This window comes from Mus caroli, chromosome 16 (assembly GCF_900094665.2).
Source record: "Mus caroli chromosome 16, CAROLI_EIJ_v1.1, whole genome shotgun sequence".
Lineage (NCBI taxonomy): Eukaryota > Metazoa > Chordata > Mammalia > Rodentia > Muridae > Mus > Mus caroli.
In genome coordinates, this window is record NC_034585.1 from 60,635,213 (window position 1) to 60,654,136 (window position 18,924).

General features: G+C 37.5%; 1 protein-coding gene across 1 annotated transcript in view; it reads right to left on the reverse strand.

The window, feature by feature from the left end:
* Znf654 (zinc finger protein 654) overlaps positions 1–18,924 on the reverse strand; it is a 64,933-nt gene that overhangs the window by 35,904 nt on the left and 10,105 nt on the right. Inside the window, exon 2 of the mRNA XM_021184906.2 lies at positions 7,240–7,385. Within this exon, the coding sequence (XP_021040565.1) occupies positions 7,240–7,385 (146 nt within the window). The remainder of the gene's footprint in view (positions 1–7,239; positions 7,386–18,924) is intronic.

Here is an 18,924-nt window from a genome sequence, read left to right on the forward strand (position 1 = left end):
CTCACTTTGTAGCCCAGGCTGGCCTCGAACTCAGAAATCCGCCTGCCTCTGCCTCCCGAGTGCTGGGATTAAAGGCGTGCGCCACCACGCCCGGCTGTAAGAGAGTCTAAATTGAAGATCTCCATTTGGTCCCTCCTCTTAAGAGATTGGGAACCACAGAGAAGAGGAGAAAAAACTAGGAGTTAGAAGTAATGGAAGATGCCAGGAAAACATGGCCCACCAAATCAACTAAGTAAGACTCACATGGACTGAAATGCCAAGCACTGGCCTCATGGGTCTGCAACAGGTCCTCTGAGTATACGCTATTGCTGTTAGCTTGGTGGTTCCTAACAGTGGGAGCAGACATGTCTCTGACTCTTTTGCCTGCTCCAATTGGGTTGCTTTTATATCCCCAATAATGAGAGCTTTAGCCTTATCGTGTTGTATTTTGTTTTGTCCTGTTAGGCTGTAGTCTCTTGGAGACCTATTCTTTTTGGGGTGGGGGAGAGGAGGACCTGAGGCTGAGGAAAAGTGTAGAGGGAAGGGAAATTGGTTGGGAAGAATTGTAGGAGAAAAGATTATATTTTCAATTAAAAAGAAAAAAGGGAAGAGAGGAAGGAATTAGTGTTAAATACATTTATAAGAAAAAAGGAAAAGACTGGTCATGACAAGCTATCTGAAATTTGCAAGTCTCCAAGCTTCTCAATCCTCAGTTTCCTTAACTACCAGGAATGAATATAAGGTATAGTTAAATTCAGATATAGATAGATAGATAGATAGATAGATAGATAGATACACATACATACATATATGTGTGTGTGTGTGTGTGTGTCTTTTTTCTTTTTTTTATAAAATACAGCTTACAAAGAGGATAAACCCAGGGAAAGCCAGACATATTGTGGTTGCTGATTTAAAATTTTTTACATGACTCTAAATTTCCAAAACATTTGAAAAATATTCAGGTAAATAAAAACAGAATTCATTTTTATTTTCTGTAAAAATCCCTTTAAAAGCCATAATTCAATTGCCCAGCCTAGAGATAGCCTGTCTTCCTGTAGTAAAGGAAGTTCAAAGTTTTATAAATGTGGGCATATATAAGTTACTACCAGAAAACATAGCAGCTTACATATTTATATATAGAAATATATACATATAATTACATTCATATAAAAAAGAATCTTAAACACAAAGCTCATATAACTGGTGATGTAGTATCTCTTAAACTCTGCAAGACTTTTGAGACTAAGACTTACTTGTTTCCAACTTTTCCTTATGAACAAAGCACAGAGCTTTACAGGAAATAAATTAATAAACTTATTTATGGACTTCTAGAGGAATTTTCTGGTTATTTTAAAAAGTAAAATACTATCCTCACAAAGTTACTACCACATTAATGGAACGATCATTTTGCTTTCTCTATTTTTCTTCTAGTATCAAAATACAGTTCTCTCTTCTACTAATTTCCAATAACAAAGAAAACTTCCTTTTAAAAAAACAGCACTACTTTTTAAAAAAATGTTGTTTGTATTCCTTTCCCATCTGTGATTTGCATATACTTTCCCAAATATCATAATGTCATCATCAATATAGAGGACCAGTGTGATATTTGGGGGAACAGAGAGAAGATTATGAAATCTTCAATAAAAGCATGGAGAATGAATGAACAATAAAGGTTAAACTATACAGGTATAATGCTGGCCTTATCCGCTGAATGCAAATTACTTCTAGGTGGTCATTAAGGACAGGTACCATTATAGACTTTGGCTTGCTCAACAGATCAATAGCATATAGGAAGAGATGCATCAATATGCTCAAGAAGGGACTGCAATCGTATTCAGTATTTGAATAAGTTTAGGATAGTCAACTCTCATTCTCCCAAACACTCCTAATTTCTGAACATGATAAATATGAGAGTTAAAAGGAAATGATGTGAGAGCAACCACCAACCTGTGTAATTCAAGTCCATGCGGGTGACACTATCTCTACAGTTCCTATAATCTATACAGTTCAAAATACTGGTTTTGCTTCACTCTTTTCTCTGGTAGTGGAAACCCCAGTGGCTTCAGTTTGGCATTTACAAACAAATTAGCTCTCAGTCCAAATATCAGAGAAACAATATGGAAATTCTGGAAAATTCTAAGTATGTGGCAACCAGGAAAATAATAACAGGATGGTTTGTGAATTCATTGCAATCATTTTGAGTAAGACTTATGCAAATCTCCATTGGTTACCTGACCTGCAATTCTTAAAATCTTATTCAGCTATCCTACTGATGTGATTCTGTAAGTTTTTGTTTTTAATTTCTTCATATAATTGTATAAACGTCTTTAAATGATTGATTTTGCATGTTTGAAATTAACCTTATACTTTTCAGTATCACCAGATCTCACTATGACAATCCTTCTAGCTCGCAAATCCATAAGCTGGCCAGAACTTCAGGCAACTAAGAAATGCTGAGAATGGGAAGGAAATAGTCTTGCCCAGGGAAGAGCACATCAATTGCTTATCCAATACTAAATGGTCATCACTGAAAACATACAGAAAAGTATCTTATAAAGATGTATTTAGTAATACATAGGTATATACATAGTGGTAGTTTCAATATTCCAGGCCCATGGAAGTGCTACTATTAGGCAGTGTGACCTTGTTGGAGGAAGTGTTCACTGTGTAGGCGAGCGTTGAGGGTTCCTAGTACTCAAACTTTTCTCAGAGTGAATAAATCACTCTTCTGGCTGCCTTTGGTGATCAAGATGTAGAACTCTCAGTTCTTCCAGTATCATGTCTGCCTAGATGCTGCCATGCTTCCCTCCATGATTGATGACAATGAACTGAACCTCTGAAATTGTAAGCCAGCCCCAATTAAATGTGTCCCTTCATAAGAGTTACCTTGGTCATATTGTCCATTCACAATGGAGACCCTAAGTCACATATAGAACAATAATTAATGAAAAGAAAGGCCATGAATTTGAAGGTTAAGAATAGGCATATGGGAGGCTTTGGAGGAAGGAAAGGGAAGGGGGAAGTGATGTAACTATATTATAATCTCAAAAATAAAATCCCAGAACTTGGGAGGCAGAGGCAGGATTCAAGGCCAACCTGGTCTATACAGTGAGTTCTAAAACAGCAGGGACTTCATAAAAAGCCTCTGTCTCAAAATTAATTAATTAATTAATTAATAATGGTGATAATGATGATGATGTAGTATACTTTCAAAGCTTTTAAAACAGTAGGGGGAGGATAATAGCACTTTGCAAAAAATAATATTTATACTTAAAAGTAATTATACTTAATATAATATAGTTAATATTTATACTTAAAGTTATTTAAAACTTTTCCCTCTCCCCAACAATGTAGGGCATTTCATCTAAGGTCCCTCCCTTTCAGTCCTGAGAGTCTCACCTCCCAGGTCTCTGGTACATTCTGGAGGGTTCCTCCAACCTCCTACTTCCCTAGGTTGCCTGTTTCCAATCTTTCGGCTGACCCTCAAGGCTTAAGTCCTTTTCCCCACCCAATAACTCATCATGTTCCCCTCTCCCCCCAATCCCTTTCCTTCCCAGATCCTTCCCTCCCCACTTGTGGTTGCTTTCTTCTCCCTCCCAAGTGGGACTGAGGCATACTCACTTGGGCCCTTCAGCGCTTCAGCTTGTTGACCTTTTTGAGTTCTGTGGACTGTATCTTGGGTATTCTGTACTTTTTTTTTGATATCCACTTATTAGTGAGTACATACCATGTGTCTTCTTGGGATTGAGTTACCTCTCTCAGGATATTTTCTAGTTCTCTCCATTTGCCTGCACAACTAAGTATGTCCTCATTCTCTGACCCATAATTGTTCCTGTCTGAAAGAACTGCAGGAATGGAAATGGAGAGGATCCTGAGGAAAAGGAAGTCCAGGAACAGGCCCAAAGTGGGATCCAGCTCAAGAGGAGGCCCCAAGGCCCTATTACTGAGGTTATAGGGCACTCACAAAAAGGGGCCTATCATGACTGCTCTCTGAAATACCCAACAAGCAACTGAAAGAGTCAGATGCAGATATTTGCACCCAACCAATGGACAGAAACTGCTGACCTCTGTGGTTAATTAGGGAAAAGCTGGAAGAAGCTGAGGAGTAGGGTAACTCTGCAGTCTCAATTAACATGGACCCCTGAAGTCTCTCAGACACTGGACCACCAACCAGGCAGCATACACCAGCTGATATGAGGGCTCAACACACATACAGTAGAGAACTGCCATATCGTGTTCATTCAGAGATGATGCATCTAACCCTCAAGAGACTGGAGGCCCAAGGGAGTTTAGAGGTCAGGTGGGGTGGGGATGGGGACATCCTTGTGGAGACAGGGGGTGGGGAGGAGGTGTGGGATGTGGAACAGTTGGAGGGTGGACTGGGAGGGGAATAAAATCTGAAGTTTTAAATACATACATACATACATACATACATACAGAGGTAACTTTTATTTTCTTCAAATATCAGTAGAGAATACTGAAAATGTTTCACAAGGCTTCAAAATATAAAAACATTGTTTGATTGACTGACTGATTGATTGTGGGCATCAATTTTTTCCTACCTAGCCAGACCCATCTGCAACTACCTGACACATTTCTTGAGAGAAGTGCTTATCTCTTCAGGATTTTTATGGTTCAATGGGATGACATGGGACTATCACTTAAATAAGCCAAAAGTTTAACCACCTTTTCGTCACCATAGTGATTAACCTAAGTAGGACACATATCCAAACTGGGCTTGACATCTGCCAAACATACGTTTTTTGGTAGGGAGGGAGCTGGTTAAGTTAATGAGCTGTGCTTAATCTAGTACTCTTTGAAACTCTAGAAGAATTAAAACAAAAGATTAAGGCTAGAAAAGAAAAAGCCAACTCACTGTATTGGATTTAGAAGATCCCGGAACTAGTTCCAGTTCCAGTGTTTGCTTTCTTATGGTTGAGATACCTAATAAATCCACATCCATACACACACAAATGCTATTCTCTTACTTTATTTTTACTTAACTAGTTTGAGTAAGAATTTTTGTAGTTATAAGCAGAGTCAAAATATAGTTTCATTCCATTAAGCATCACAAAATATTTTTTAAAAAATGAAAATTTTAAGATTCCCTTTTTACATTTAAAAACATAATATCTTATATTTCTTTCTCCCACTTTTGAGCATATATAGCTAACGTTTAAAGAACACAATGTCCTTTTTTCTTTGCATTTCTTTTGATACTATTTTTATATTTTGAAGTTATAATTTCACTCCCACATACCCTTCCTTGCTCATTCTAGATCACAGTCTCTTTTTTTCATTAATTGTTACATATATATTTATATATGCACCTGTATAGTAGTATATACATATGTTCCTAAATACATAAGTACAACCTCTCTGTATGTTACATGCATGTCTGCCTTTCATTTTCTTCAGGAGAGGTTCCTGCTATGTAGTCCAGGATGGCTTCAAATTTATGTTTCTTCAGGGTCAGGCTGCTAAGTAGTAGGATTACAGGTATATGCCACCATGGACAGCTTTATAGGCACTCAACTTTGTTTTGATTTGTTTTACTTCCTAGTTAATTTCTTTGCCTTTATAGGTCTAGCTTTCTAGCTTTACATTTTAAGGATACTTTTTAAAATTTTATTTAATTTTAGTTTTTTATCTGCATTGGTGTCAGAGTGTCAGATCCCCTGGAATTAGTTACAGACAGTTGTAAGCCATCATGAGGATGTTAGGAATTGAACCTGGGTCTTCTGGAAGAACAGCCAGTGCTCTTAACCACTGAGCCATCTCTTCAGTCCCTTAACCATACTTCTCAATCTTAACCTTACCTTTGGTATCTTATATTTCCTTTAATAAACCATCATGTGGTTTGAATGTTACACCTGTTTTCTCAACTCTCTCTTGAAAATGTAATACAATTTAAGGTTTTAATGTTTTGGTTTCTCACATTAACACCATTCTTCTGTTACTTTTTTTTTTCAGTTTTTTTTCCATTGTATTCTTTCACACTGAAGGCAATCTTGAAATGTCTATATGATTCTTTAATAACCATTAGTAATTTAAAAATAAGACTACACGTAGAAAACTGAGAATCCTATGAGCATGGTTTGTTTTTTTTTTGATTTATGAACTTTTTAGAGTAATTAAGTTAACAGCTAGCTATTCCAGGAGCAATCTTTCAATAAGAGAATGCAAAGGTCACTACACTAACATCATTTAATTTCTTTAGAAGTAGGAAACAAACCAGGACCCTTAAGCCTGCTGAATGGCCTGACAAAAAAACCAAATCTACAAGTAACTCTTTCACCCATATGCTCCCAAATAAGGGCAGCTCCTATGGACAATTCACACCTTGCATGCTCACAGTCTGTGCCTACTTGTGGGCAGGCAAGGAACACAGGCTTCCTTTTACTTGGTTTACTTAGTACACAATACACTGGTTTGGTTTGGTTTTGGTGGGTTTGGGTTTTTTGGTTTTGTTTTTTTTTTTTTTATTTTTTTTTGCGGGGGGGTGGTTTTTCAAGACAGGGTTCCTCTGTGTAGCCCTGGCTGTCCTGGAACTCACTCTGTAGACTAGGCTGGCCTCGAACTCAGAAATCCACCTGCCTCTGCCTCCCAAGTGCTGGGATTAAAGGCGTGTGCCACCACATCCGGCTCAGTACACTGTTTTCAAACCCACTTTATAACTAAGTATATGCACACCTAAATCAGTAAGAACTTGATATATTAATCTTAGAGACTTAACCTGGTACTTTCGTTAAATTTGGCAGTGGATAATTTCACAACCCAGTGTTATGCTGAGAATGTAAAATGAGGCCAAATGCAAACAATAGATAGGTTTGAACTTGCTTGTGCATATTCTATATCCTTTCTGGCTGTCTTTTTATCGCTGTTGATCCTTACCTATTTTCTTTTCTCTGTATTTCTTTTACTTTTTTACTATTATTTTAATGGACTCCTAGGAGAACAAGAAGGAAAAATACAAATGCCCAGTTTATAATTTTCATTCAATGTTATCTACAAGCATTTTTATTAAACTGGGAGTCTCCTCACCTCCTTCTGGAAGGCTTTAAGGTCCATCTCTGCTAACTATCATGGCCTCAATTACCATATTCTGAGACGTATCATTTGAATTTGCCAAGACCACTTGGAGAAATGGCAGTTTGTTTTTGAGGGACGACATTAGGAAAGGGTTCTTCCTCAGAAGAAATGCCTACAGCCAATATATCAAAGCACACAATGTGTTGATAAGAACTAAAGAGTACTTACACAGCAAGACTACTCAAAACATACTGTACGTGCTCACACTCGTCTGGGAACGACGCGCTGGCTGACGTGAAACAGCACAGTGCAGTCTGAAGAACCTGAAGCTGTGGCAATGGGACCTGCCAACGTCCAGCGTAATCTTCAACCACCTGAAGAAGAGAGTTTAAAAGCAAATTACTGCCGGGCAGTGGTGGCACAGGCCTTTAATCCCAGCACTTGGGAGGCAGAGGCAGGTGGATTTCTGAGTTCCAGGCCAGCCTGGTCTACAAAGTGAGTTCCAGGACAGCCAGGGCTATACAGAGAAACCCTGTCTCAAAAACCAAAAACCAAAAACAAAACAAAACAAACAAAAAAAGCACATTACTATGAAAAATGTTGCCAATTTAAATTTAAAATGCAGATAAAACTTAACGGATATACAAAAACATTAATTCTACATGGATGCACCTGAAGGAGAGGTAAGGAAAAGTGTCCTAATTTTGTAAGAAAAATTTAAAGTTACATTGTTTAAAACACCAAAATAATTTAAAAGTAGATTCTAGAAAGGTAAAAGCCATTTGGAATCTGCAAACAACTTAAACCTCAACATTTTTGGATGCTTAATAAAGCAAGTTCCTCGAAACTCATTGCTCCTTAGGTTGATATTTATATAACATGAAGGACTTTCAAGAGCTCTCAGTGTGGTAAGTGTAAACTTTTCCAGAACAGAAGCTGGTATAAATGCCTCTGCACCTTCCCATCCATGTCATCTTGAATATTATCTATTGTATGTGCAGCTATTGATAGCTAATTCACCACATCTAAAGGCTACTTTCTTGCTGGGGTACATAGCTCAGGTGCAGAAATCTAGTCCAAGATGTATAAAGCTTCAAATTTAATTTCTGGGAGCAGCAAAATAAACAAGCAAAATTAAATAGAGATGATTTACTTTACAAACTCATTTGTTAGAATATTATTCATTATGAAACAAAAAGTTACCTACCCACAAGTCTTAGTTTGGTGACCTAAAACCATATAAACAATGCCACAGTCTGTCAAATGCAGTCTCTTGTCTGAATTTGACACCTGATATCTTTTAACTATTTTCCCAATGTTCTCTAGACCATTGCTCTCTCAAGAGCATACCCTGAACTCAGCCCAAACTACAATACATATTCTTCCTGTACATGATCCAAAATGAATCGTAAGACTATAAGCTAACTCAAGTCACAATCATTTTCACATCTCTTTGCTCTGAGGATAGTATGGATTTGGGCTTTTCAGTCAACAAAAATGTTGTATCTCTTTTGCTAATGTCATAGCTTTCACTCTGCCCATTCACAGTACCAGCCCAAACCATCAGGTTTGCACAGCTAGTTGATTAGCATTTACTACCAGTTCATGTTACCTGAAAATACGCAAGATTTTTTTTTCATGTCATCATCAAGGTTGTAACCAAAAAATAACACAGACATGTAATGGAATGTGTTCATATCCCCTAGTCACATATTAAAAATCACTAGTCAATATCTTTTTGGCAAGGCTATTAAACCAGCTAGTAGTATTAAGGCTCCCCTATTTTACTATCTAAGAAATGTTTAGAAAAAGAAAAACATATTGAAATTTACATATGTTGAGTCTGCCACGTATCTCATAACTATTGCCAATAATACCATTTTTTTAAGTAGAAATAACTTAAATTCTTTGGTGGCAAAGAGACAAAGATGCCCTTCTCTTCCCACTGTCAACCATTTAATCAGTAAACACTTCAGCAAATTTACTCACTATTTGCCATGCTCAACGGTTCCCATAACCCACCTATTTGGAAAACACAATACTTGCGCATATCTATCAAGGTTTACAGCAATTCTTCAGTTCTAGTTTGTATAAATTTGATTGTTTACAAAGTGTCCCCCAAAGTCCATCCAAATGTGACTGAAATTTTTTAAATTATTACAGACTTCTCCCAACTTTGGTTTGTAAGGTTTGGTTCTTTTAGATACTAACAGTTGCTAACTTGGAAAAAAAAAAATTTACCTTGTTAGATGAGATATTTGTAATAAAGCAGTTGTATTTGTTCTACCCAAATATCTCCTGCATATATTCACTATATTCACTGACTTAACAAAAGATAGTAAGTTTTCAAAAGAAAGAAGAAAAATTAAGCAAAATCATATTATAGGAATGTATTCCATTCAAAAGGAAAGATATCAAAACTAGCTTCACACATGAAACAAAAGGACTTTGGTGAATCATGAAATAATAAATTTGTGTACTGGCTGGTTTTGTGTGTCAACTTGACACAAGCTGGAGTTATCATAGAGAAAGGAGTTTCAGTTGGGGAAGTGCCTCCATGAGATCCAGCTGTAAGGCATTTTCTCAATTAGTGATCAAGGGGGAAAGGCCCCTTGTGGGTAGGACCATCTCTGGGCTAGTAGTCTTGGTTCTATAAGAGAGCAGGCTGAGCAAGCCAGGGGAAGCAAGCCAGTAAAGAACATTCCTCCATGGCCTCTGCATCAGCTCCTGCTTCCTGACCTGCTTGAGTTCCAGTCCTGACTTCTTTCAGTGATGAACAGCAATGTGGAAATGTAAGCTGAATAAACCCTTTCCTCCCCAACTTGTTTCTTGGTCATGATGTTTGTGCAGGAATAGAATCCCTGACTAAGACATACTGATTAGATATTAGAACTGTTTCACAAGAGGGATTTCATGCCTGCTACTGTGAACCTGGTTAAAAGGCCGTGGCTAGGAAGAACATAGGACTTAGAGGGGGAAATTCTTATTTTCTAAATAGCCATGCTGTCAAACTGCTTTCTAAATATGTTTATATCTACAAATCAGAACAAAATGGCTGAGTGCTCAGCTACCTCCCCAATCCAACACTCAGGACATGGAAGAGGGAGCAGAAAGAATGTGAGAGCCAGCATATGGGAAGGAGAACAGTAAACTGTTGGCCTCTGGTTATGACATGGATCAGCAGCTATGGTTTCCTTTACAAGACCTACACAAGATCCAGCATGGCTAGAGAGAGACTCCCACACCTATTGGAAGACCTGTTGGCACCTGATGAGGAGAGTCTCCCTCCTTTGAATACTATGGTGCTACAAGAATGCCCATGCCCTAGTAATGGTCCCGCATCATGCATATATGTAACACTAATTAATTGGACTCAGGGAGTCATTAATAAAAATTTTAAAAGAAAAACATGAAGTGGGAGTAAGACTGGATGGGAGGCACTAGAAGGAGTTGTAAAGAGATAGTGGTAGTCATATATATAATCATATTGTATAAATATATGAACTTTTCAAAAAATAAATTTTTAGAGAAAGTAAAATCAAAAATAGACCTCAAAACATTATCTCCATACTAACAAGCAATCTTAGTTTGAGCTAACTTCCATTGAAACACTTTAAATAACTCTTTGAGCTAAGATATTTGTGATTTGAGGTTGGTTGAAATTTTGGATTGTAAACATTCTGTTAACTTGCATTCTGCTACTTTACACTTGAATAGCATACAGCATTTTCCATTTAGCATTGATATTTTTAAAAGGTAACATTATCCAGATGCAATCTATTTTTTTCTAACATTTCCACAATAGGAATGGTATTGCTTTTTATCTATACTTTGTATAAAAGAGGGGTCGACTTTCTTCTTTTCCTCTTCTGTGGCCCCAGAATTTTCTATAAACTATAGGAAAGAGTTAGAAAGCCTAAACTGGTTAATGAAAAGAAGGGTATATGCCAAAACATCAGTCAGAATTCTCTCACTCCATTTCTGTCCTCTTCCTAAACTCTGGGCGGTATGACTGTCTTTTTTCCTACATTCTCATTCATAAAATATAAACTCAGTCCTTCTCAAAACATACTATAATAAGGACAAATTTTATACCACATCCAAATCACTTAGTCCAAGGGATGATGTATGCAATAACTAGTGACAGCCTACCAACTCTAGGCCAAGGTTAATTGTAGAAGTTTTGTTCTATATGCCTCCTCAAAACTTCTGTATTCGTTGCCCTTGACACAGGTCAGGGCACCTACACAGTAGCATGGAGGTCAGCATAAAAATCTGGCTTTTCTATTAGTAAAATAATAGTAAACAGTAAGACCTTTCCATCAATTGTGAAGTCAATTTCCATTTGTTACCAAAACTAAAGGAGTAACTCTTTTGCTTCATAAATTCTCAGATTGGTGCCTGGACAAGAGAATTTTATTGTGGACACATATGTGCACAATAAAAAGATTAAATTAAAATGAAAGTTAAATTAATACTAATTTTCAGTACTAGGTATTGTGGTAAATCTCCAACCCCAGTAAGCCTGTTCAAAAACACACAACTCAGTTATAATATTTATAAGCTGTATGCCTAGATTGGGCAGAGCCATCACTACACTAATCTATTCCCCAGCTATGAGACCCTTGCTACTTGAGGCTTCTCCAGGCCATCTTCCTTCTACCTATTCCTCCTAGTCTTTCTTCCTCTGTTATTTCCTACTCTTCACCGACTCTCAAAAACCTCCGGCCCCACCTTTCCCTTCCACTGCCCAATCACAGGCTCTAGTCTTTATTTGATCAGTTAAAATGGGGAGAAGGTTCACAGGAAATCACCTGAGTAGTGATCCACTCCTCCTCGGGGCAGCCCAGATAAATTGAATTTTATTTGGTGATTGCTTTTTTTTGAGACAGGGTTTCTCTGGGTAGCTTTGGCTGTCTTGGAACTCGCTCTGTAGACAAGGCTGGCCTCAAACTCAGAGATCTGTCTGCCTCTGCTTCCTAACTGTTAGGATTAAAGGTATGAATCACCCCTGAATTAAAATTTAAGAGAGATGAAACATGTTTACTCATAGTAAGAGAATTTTAAAAAGTAAATAAGAAGGAATGCTAAATAAGATGAAAAAACTTGAACTTCCTTAAAAAGTACACTCTTTTCTTTTTTTTTTTTTTTTTTTTTGGTTTTTTGAAAAGGGGTTTTTTTTTTAACCTTTGGCTGTCCTGGAACTCACTTTGTAGACCAGGCTGGCCTCGAACTCAGAAATCCGCCTGCCTCTGCCTCCCGAGTGCTGGGATTAAAGGAAAAAGTACACTCTTAAAATTGGGGGTGGGGGAGTGGGGGCAAGTATATATCATACCAGAAATGTTCTCAAAGATAGAATTAGGGAGGACCAAAGCACTAATTGCTACTCACTAGAAAGAGAATCTTTGTGATTTCAAAGGTACCTGACTGAGGAAAAAACGTAACTGTAGGACAGAAATCTCAAAACTGAGCCAGAGTAGAAATCCAACCATGATAGATAGTTTTCTAAAAACTGATGAAAAATAATAAAAGAAGGTAGGAAACCTCACCTTGAACACTGAGAAATTTATACAAAGTAGCAAAAAAGTTGTACACATCTAACAGGTAGCAAAAAAGAGATTATATTAAATTATCTGAAGTATTTCAGGTACATCTTGAGTACATAATTAATATAAATTGCAATTATCTGATCAGTATAGTGCCATAAATGAAAGGCCTAGGGAGAAGAAAAGCAATACTGAAGAGAAAGTAGAGGGTCTGCTTTTGGCCAATAACTTTTCCCTAACTGAGGAAGAGACGAGTGGGAAAGTTTGTTTGATACTAACAACATCTTGATTCAAAGTCCTTGACATTTTAGTCTCTTGGCATCACAGAGGTGTGAGATAATGACAGCAAAAAGCAAAGAGAAAGGAAAAGGAAGGCAGGAGGGCCAGTCCACAAGTAATCTAAAAAGTAAACAAACCCAACCTCAGTTATGATTATTGATAGTAAAGCATCTGACACCCTACTACTGCTCACAGAAATGTGACAAAACAGGATGTTTACCGTGCCCACAAAGTGAAACTATCTAGGACAGAGGAGGATTAAAAGCAAAGCAAAAAGACTGAAAGGAATATAAACCAGATGAGGTACTCTTCAGCTGAAGAGATAGCTCAGCATACTGTTCTTGCAAGAACCCAACTTCAGTTCCCAGAACCCACATTAGGTAGCTCACAATCGGTAACTCCATCGCCAGGAGATTGGATATCTTCCTTTGGCTTCTACCAGTACTTGCACCATCTGCTCACAAACAGACTCAATTTTAAGGCAAATCTATTTGTTTGTTTGTTTGTTTGTTTGTTTGTTTGTTAAAGAAGCTTTCACTAGATTCCAAAAGATGTATTTTTTTTCAAAAACATCTAAACGAACTTCATTTCTTGGTTGTTATGTAAATGTTGTAAACATGGAAACATAAAGGTGCTTTTATGATTTAATTCAGTAAGTTTAAAATGTCAGAAGAGCAGCAACAGCCCAGATAACAGTGTGAAAAGTGTCTTAGCACAAGATTGAAAATAAAAAGCAAGAACATAACACTGGACTGTGAAGGCTAGAGGACAACAGCTGCAGTTGGGGTTCTTCAGACAGAACATGCTGTGCTACTACACAGACTCCATGCTTACTCTAGCAAAAAGTACCAGAAACCCACAGAAGAAATACATATTAGCAGTAGAGATATGTAGTAGAAGTAGTATGCCCTACTTCTAAGTAACCAAGAACCATCGATTAAGACCTCATGGTACCTGTGGTTGCAAACCACTGATTTCATAAAATTTTAAAAGGAAAAATGCAAACTACTTTCAGGATGTAAAAATGTTTAGAGATGCCGGGCGGTGGTGGCACAGGCCTTTAATCCCAGCACTTGGGAGGCAGAGGCAGGTGGATTTCTGAGTTCCAGGCCAGCCTGGTCTACAAAGTGAGTTCCAGGACAGCCAGCGCTATACAGAGAAACCCTGTCTCGAAAAACAAAACAAACAAACAAAAATGTTTAGAGATAAGAACTCTCTGCCCCCACCCTGCCCCCCAAAAAACCAGTACGAACCACTTGATGGGGCTTTCTAGTAAGCTCTAGAAATGCAAGCTCTAGAGGAGAGAGAACTCAGTCAGCAGAAAGCCTGCTACACAAGCTTGAGGACTGAGTTCGGATCCCTAACACATGAAAGCTAGACACGGGAGCGTAAGTATGTTGGCCTAGTGCATGACAAATGAATTTCCAGAGCTCTTTACCCAGCCAGCCTATTAAGAACTGTGCATAATGGTGCATGACTTAATGATGCAGAGGCAGGCAGATCTCTGAGTTCTGAAGCCAGTCGGGTCTACAGAGAGAGTTCTAAGACAGCCAGAGCTAAATAGAGGGACCCTGTCCTTAAAAAAATTAAGGTGAAGAGAGATTGAGAAAGACATCTGAAGTTGACCTCTGGCCCCCACATGCATGTACACATAGAGGCAATAAATAAACACTGTGTATTCAAATAATTGATAATAATGAGTCATAAAGCTGAAAACAAATTTACTTCATTTTTTATATGTTATGATTTGTATATAAACTGTCTCCAAAATCCCGTGTTAAAATCATGGATGTTTTGACCTAAAAAGTGGATTAATCGACAAATAGTTTCATAGTCTAATAGCATTATTGGAGGTGGTCACATTTGTCAGCGGTGAGGCCTAGATGGAGACATATTAGTGATTGTATCTGGCCACTGACTCCTCCCACCTATTCTGCTTCCTGGCTATCACGAATTGAGCAGCTCTTTTCTACCAATCTTGATTCAGCTCATGCCCAAAGCAATACAAACCACCCAACCATGATCTAAAATCTCTGGTAAAAGGAGACAAATCAATTGAACAAATTGACACATTATTAATCAGTAGATTAAATTTGATACATTTAAACATCTATACTAGGGCTATTTAAATTAAAACCTAAAAGGATATTTTAAATTGGAAAAGTGATCATAGTGAACAATGATTAACTTAGTAGAAGAACTCAATGAATGCAGGCTCTCGGTTTGACCCTTCTTACCACAAAGGGTAAAGGCAACAACAAAAGGAAAATGCAGCAAATTTTAATAGGCATGTGTTAACTCCCATAGAGCCTCTACTAGGATTTTCAACTGAAGCACTACTGAAAGAAAAGCAGCACACTCTGTATCTCAATAAACTCATCAGCTACTTTAAAATTCGTTCTTCTCACACCAGAAAATATATCTTCAAATGAATAAATATGTATATTATACTATAGCTACATGATACATTAGAGCTAGATGATCAACAATTTGCTTGTCCTTTTTTTTTTATATACTAATAGTTGAAACAGAAACATATTAACTAGTTGAGCCAGCAAATCCTGCTGCTCATTAGATATCCTAGCTGTTTCTTTTACTGTTTAGTAACAGCATAACTCCAGATATCCAGATTAAAACCTGATGTAACTTCAAGGAATTAGTTGGGGCATTTTCTCCTCATTCACAAAATGTTAAAATACTTTTATTATGCTAACATTTCTAGTAACTTTCCTCTCACCTCACTCCATTTTCATAGTCACTGGTCTGTAGGGCCTTTAGTCATTCATTTTCTAGCTACTCAACAATGGCATCCTTTTCTATGTAGGCTTTCACACATTACCTTCCCTTATTTATCTTAAAACATTTAAGATTCACAAAAATATAGCTTTGCTTTAATCTCTATACATACTGCTCTGTAAAATTCAAACTCCTAAGTTAAGACCTAGATGATCTATCTTTCCAGTCTTATGCTGTTAAGTCGGAGTCCATTGAAGATGGGCTCTTCCCTCAAAGTCGGTTTTGGGTTGTACTACCTGCTTCCCTGGAACTCTAAAAAGGTAAACATACCAGCTTGGTCACTCTTGGCCTCCTAGTCAAAAGAACAAAATCCCTCTGGCCCTAGGTGGAGACCATGGCATTCTGATCTGTTCTAAAGATTAGAACATTATATAGCATCGTCTGCTTCTCTAAGAGGTAATCCAGCTAAGCCTGTCATTCACCTGACCACGAGTCCATGCCAAAGGAAATTTGATTTACTTGAAAAAAATGACAAAGAGAGAGGAAAAAACTCGAACCTGTTCCCTATTCTATCTCTTTTTCTCTCAAATAGTGGGCAACCCCTAGATGTACTGACACTAACTCTTTAGGATTTGTCCACTGTCTCTGTAGTCTCTCCCTTTCTGCCAGGCAGCTGTTTGCCAACCTGCATTGCTGAACGTGCTAGCTTTCAGATCATAACCCAAGCAGCCTGGCTTTCCCTCTTCCCCCTCTCTATCTCCCTCCTTCAGAAATTGCTGAGATTTACTGCTTGTCTGTGTTGGGTTTTTTTTTTTTTCTTTTCCCTCTCAAATGCTAAATTGTTATTGAGCTTTTCAGTCCTTAACTGAATCCTTTGACTAGCAAGACCCAGTTCATACTGATGACATAAGGACATTTTATCATGAAAAACATGGGTGACTAGACTCTAGCTCCAATTTTAAGTTAGATACTGGAATGAAAGTAATGAATGCATATATACTCTTTTTATAAACACAGGATGGCACACAGAAAACCAAAAAAACAACAACAAAACCCAGCTTTTGATAGTCTCATATTTGTTTCTACTAAATGTTTAGACTTTGTTCCTATCTTGAATACAATTTATCCATATTGCTTTAATAAATTTGAACATTTGAGGAAAATTGTTCATCATAAATTTTCCCAGCTATAACCTCGATAACAGCTTGCTATGCCTCTATATTTACCTAAGTGTTATAAGGCTAGGTGCTTATTAGGGTGCATTCTTTAACCCCAGCATTCGAAGAAAGAAGTAGGGGGATCTCCATGAGCTTAAGACCAGCCTGGTCTACATAGTGACGGGAGATAAACATAATTTCTACTGGTTTGAAATCACCACACAACCAGTTGGTTGTGCTGTCTGAAGAGGGTTAACAAGTGTGGCCTTGCTGGAGGAAGGATGTCACTGGAGAAGGGCTTTGAGAGTCAAAAACCTTGTACCATGTCCAGTTAGTTTGTTTTCTGTTCCTGCTTGCCTCTCAAGATGTGATCTCTCAGCCCCAATGCCTGCTTCTTGTTGCATGCCTCCCTACCATGTTATACCTCTGTAACTATTAGCCAAAATAAACTCTTTCTTCCATAAGTTGCTTTTTTGAGTCATAGTGTTTTATCACAGCAACAGGTAAGTAGTATACACATTGATGAACATTTGTAGTTTTGTTGTCTTGTGTTTTTTTATAGTGTCTATGACATTACTATATCCCAGATATAATACAGTTTTTATGTCTACCATAGTACAGGCTGGTTCTGATCAATAAGACTAGCCAGGCATCACATACTAGCAACATAACTTGGCCAAGTCATGTGCTCTCTCAATCTTAGTTCCTTTATCTATAAAATAAAAATGGCAGATACCATGAAGTGTAGCAAATCAAATGCATTACAACAAGCAAAGCAATTATCAAAATCTCTAATACATATAATATCATATTTAACAAGAGTAACATATCATATCTCACAAGAGTAACACAAAATAAGAGTAATATGTATACATACCTATAATACAATATAATAAAATGTACTGGATATTTAAAACTGCTATAATTTGATTATGCCTATAAAATAAGTTTTGTGTTCTGAAAAACTTATTCTGATGGTGTTTGGAACTGGAACCTTTCCAAGATACCAAGGGTTATGTAACATCACAAGGTTAGGGCAACCATGATAGCATTAGTAGTGTTACAGAGAGAGGAAGGGAGGGAGAAAGGAAGAGAGGGAGGAAGGGAGGGAAAAAGACAGAGACAGACAGACAGACTATGAATGTAAATATGACTCTGGTATCCATGTTCCCTTGCTCTTGCCACATGCTCTCTACCATGTTTTGATTCAGTAATAGGCCCTAAGCAGATGCTGGAGCACATAGCCTTGTAACTGCTAGCTTCTAGAACTATAAAAAACTTTTATCCTTATGAACTACTTGTCTGTGGTATTCTATTTTAGCAATAGAAAATATACTAAAACGATATCAAGTTTTTGTTACTGTATTTTTTAAATCATTGCAGATGCCAGTCAACAAAGGAACATTAAATAGAGTATTTAGAACATTTAAACTTTAGAGTAGTGAAAATACCCTGATAATATCAACTTCAGTAATAGAAATATATATTAATAAGTAGAGTATACATGTATGGGGATAGTGTTGATCAGCAATTTTCTTATAACTGAAAGATTCCTTACTAGTAAACAAAGCAAAGATCAGCAGAGCTGAAGCTTACGAGGTTCACAAGTATACAGACAGTTAAGTTCTACACAGAAGACTACTGATGGCTGAGCTGTCTCCAAGTTGTGCAGGAATCTCCAAGGGTGCAGCCTTCATGAATTGTCACCCTTAGGGGGTTGGGGGCTCAGGAATGAGTCATCCATATTACTCCTGCAAGTAACCCCTTATCCATACTTGCTAAGTGACCTTAATAAACTCATTCTTAACCTTAATAAACTCTGCTCAGCAAATTTGCCTTCCACAGAATTGTCACTTTGGTTTGTCCCTGGTTTCCTATCTAATGTGAACAGACACCTTTTCATGTCTTTTGGAGAAAGGTGACAATAGATAATGTATATAGACTACCACAGAAGCCAGAAAACAAGCCTGTTTCCTTTTTTCTGAAAATTTTATTAGGTGATTGTGGGAAGCCACATGTGCCGTTGCAGGGTGGCGCTGGCTTCTGCTGGCCACCACGCATACATAGGCAGTAAAGTTTTTTTGCCAAGATGAGGTTTTGAGAATTAACCAAAATTAACCAATCAGATGAGAGAGAAGTTAACCAATCAGATGAGAGAGAAGTTAACCAATCAGATGAGAGAGAAATTAACCAAT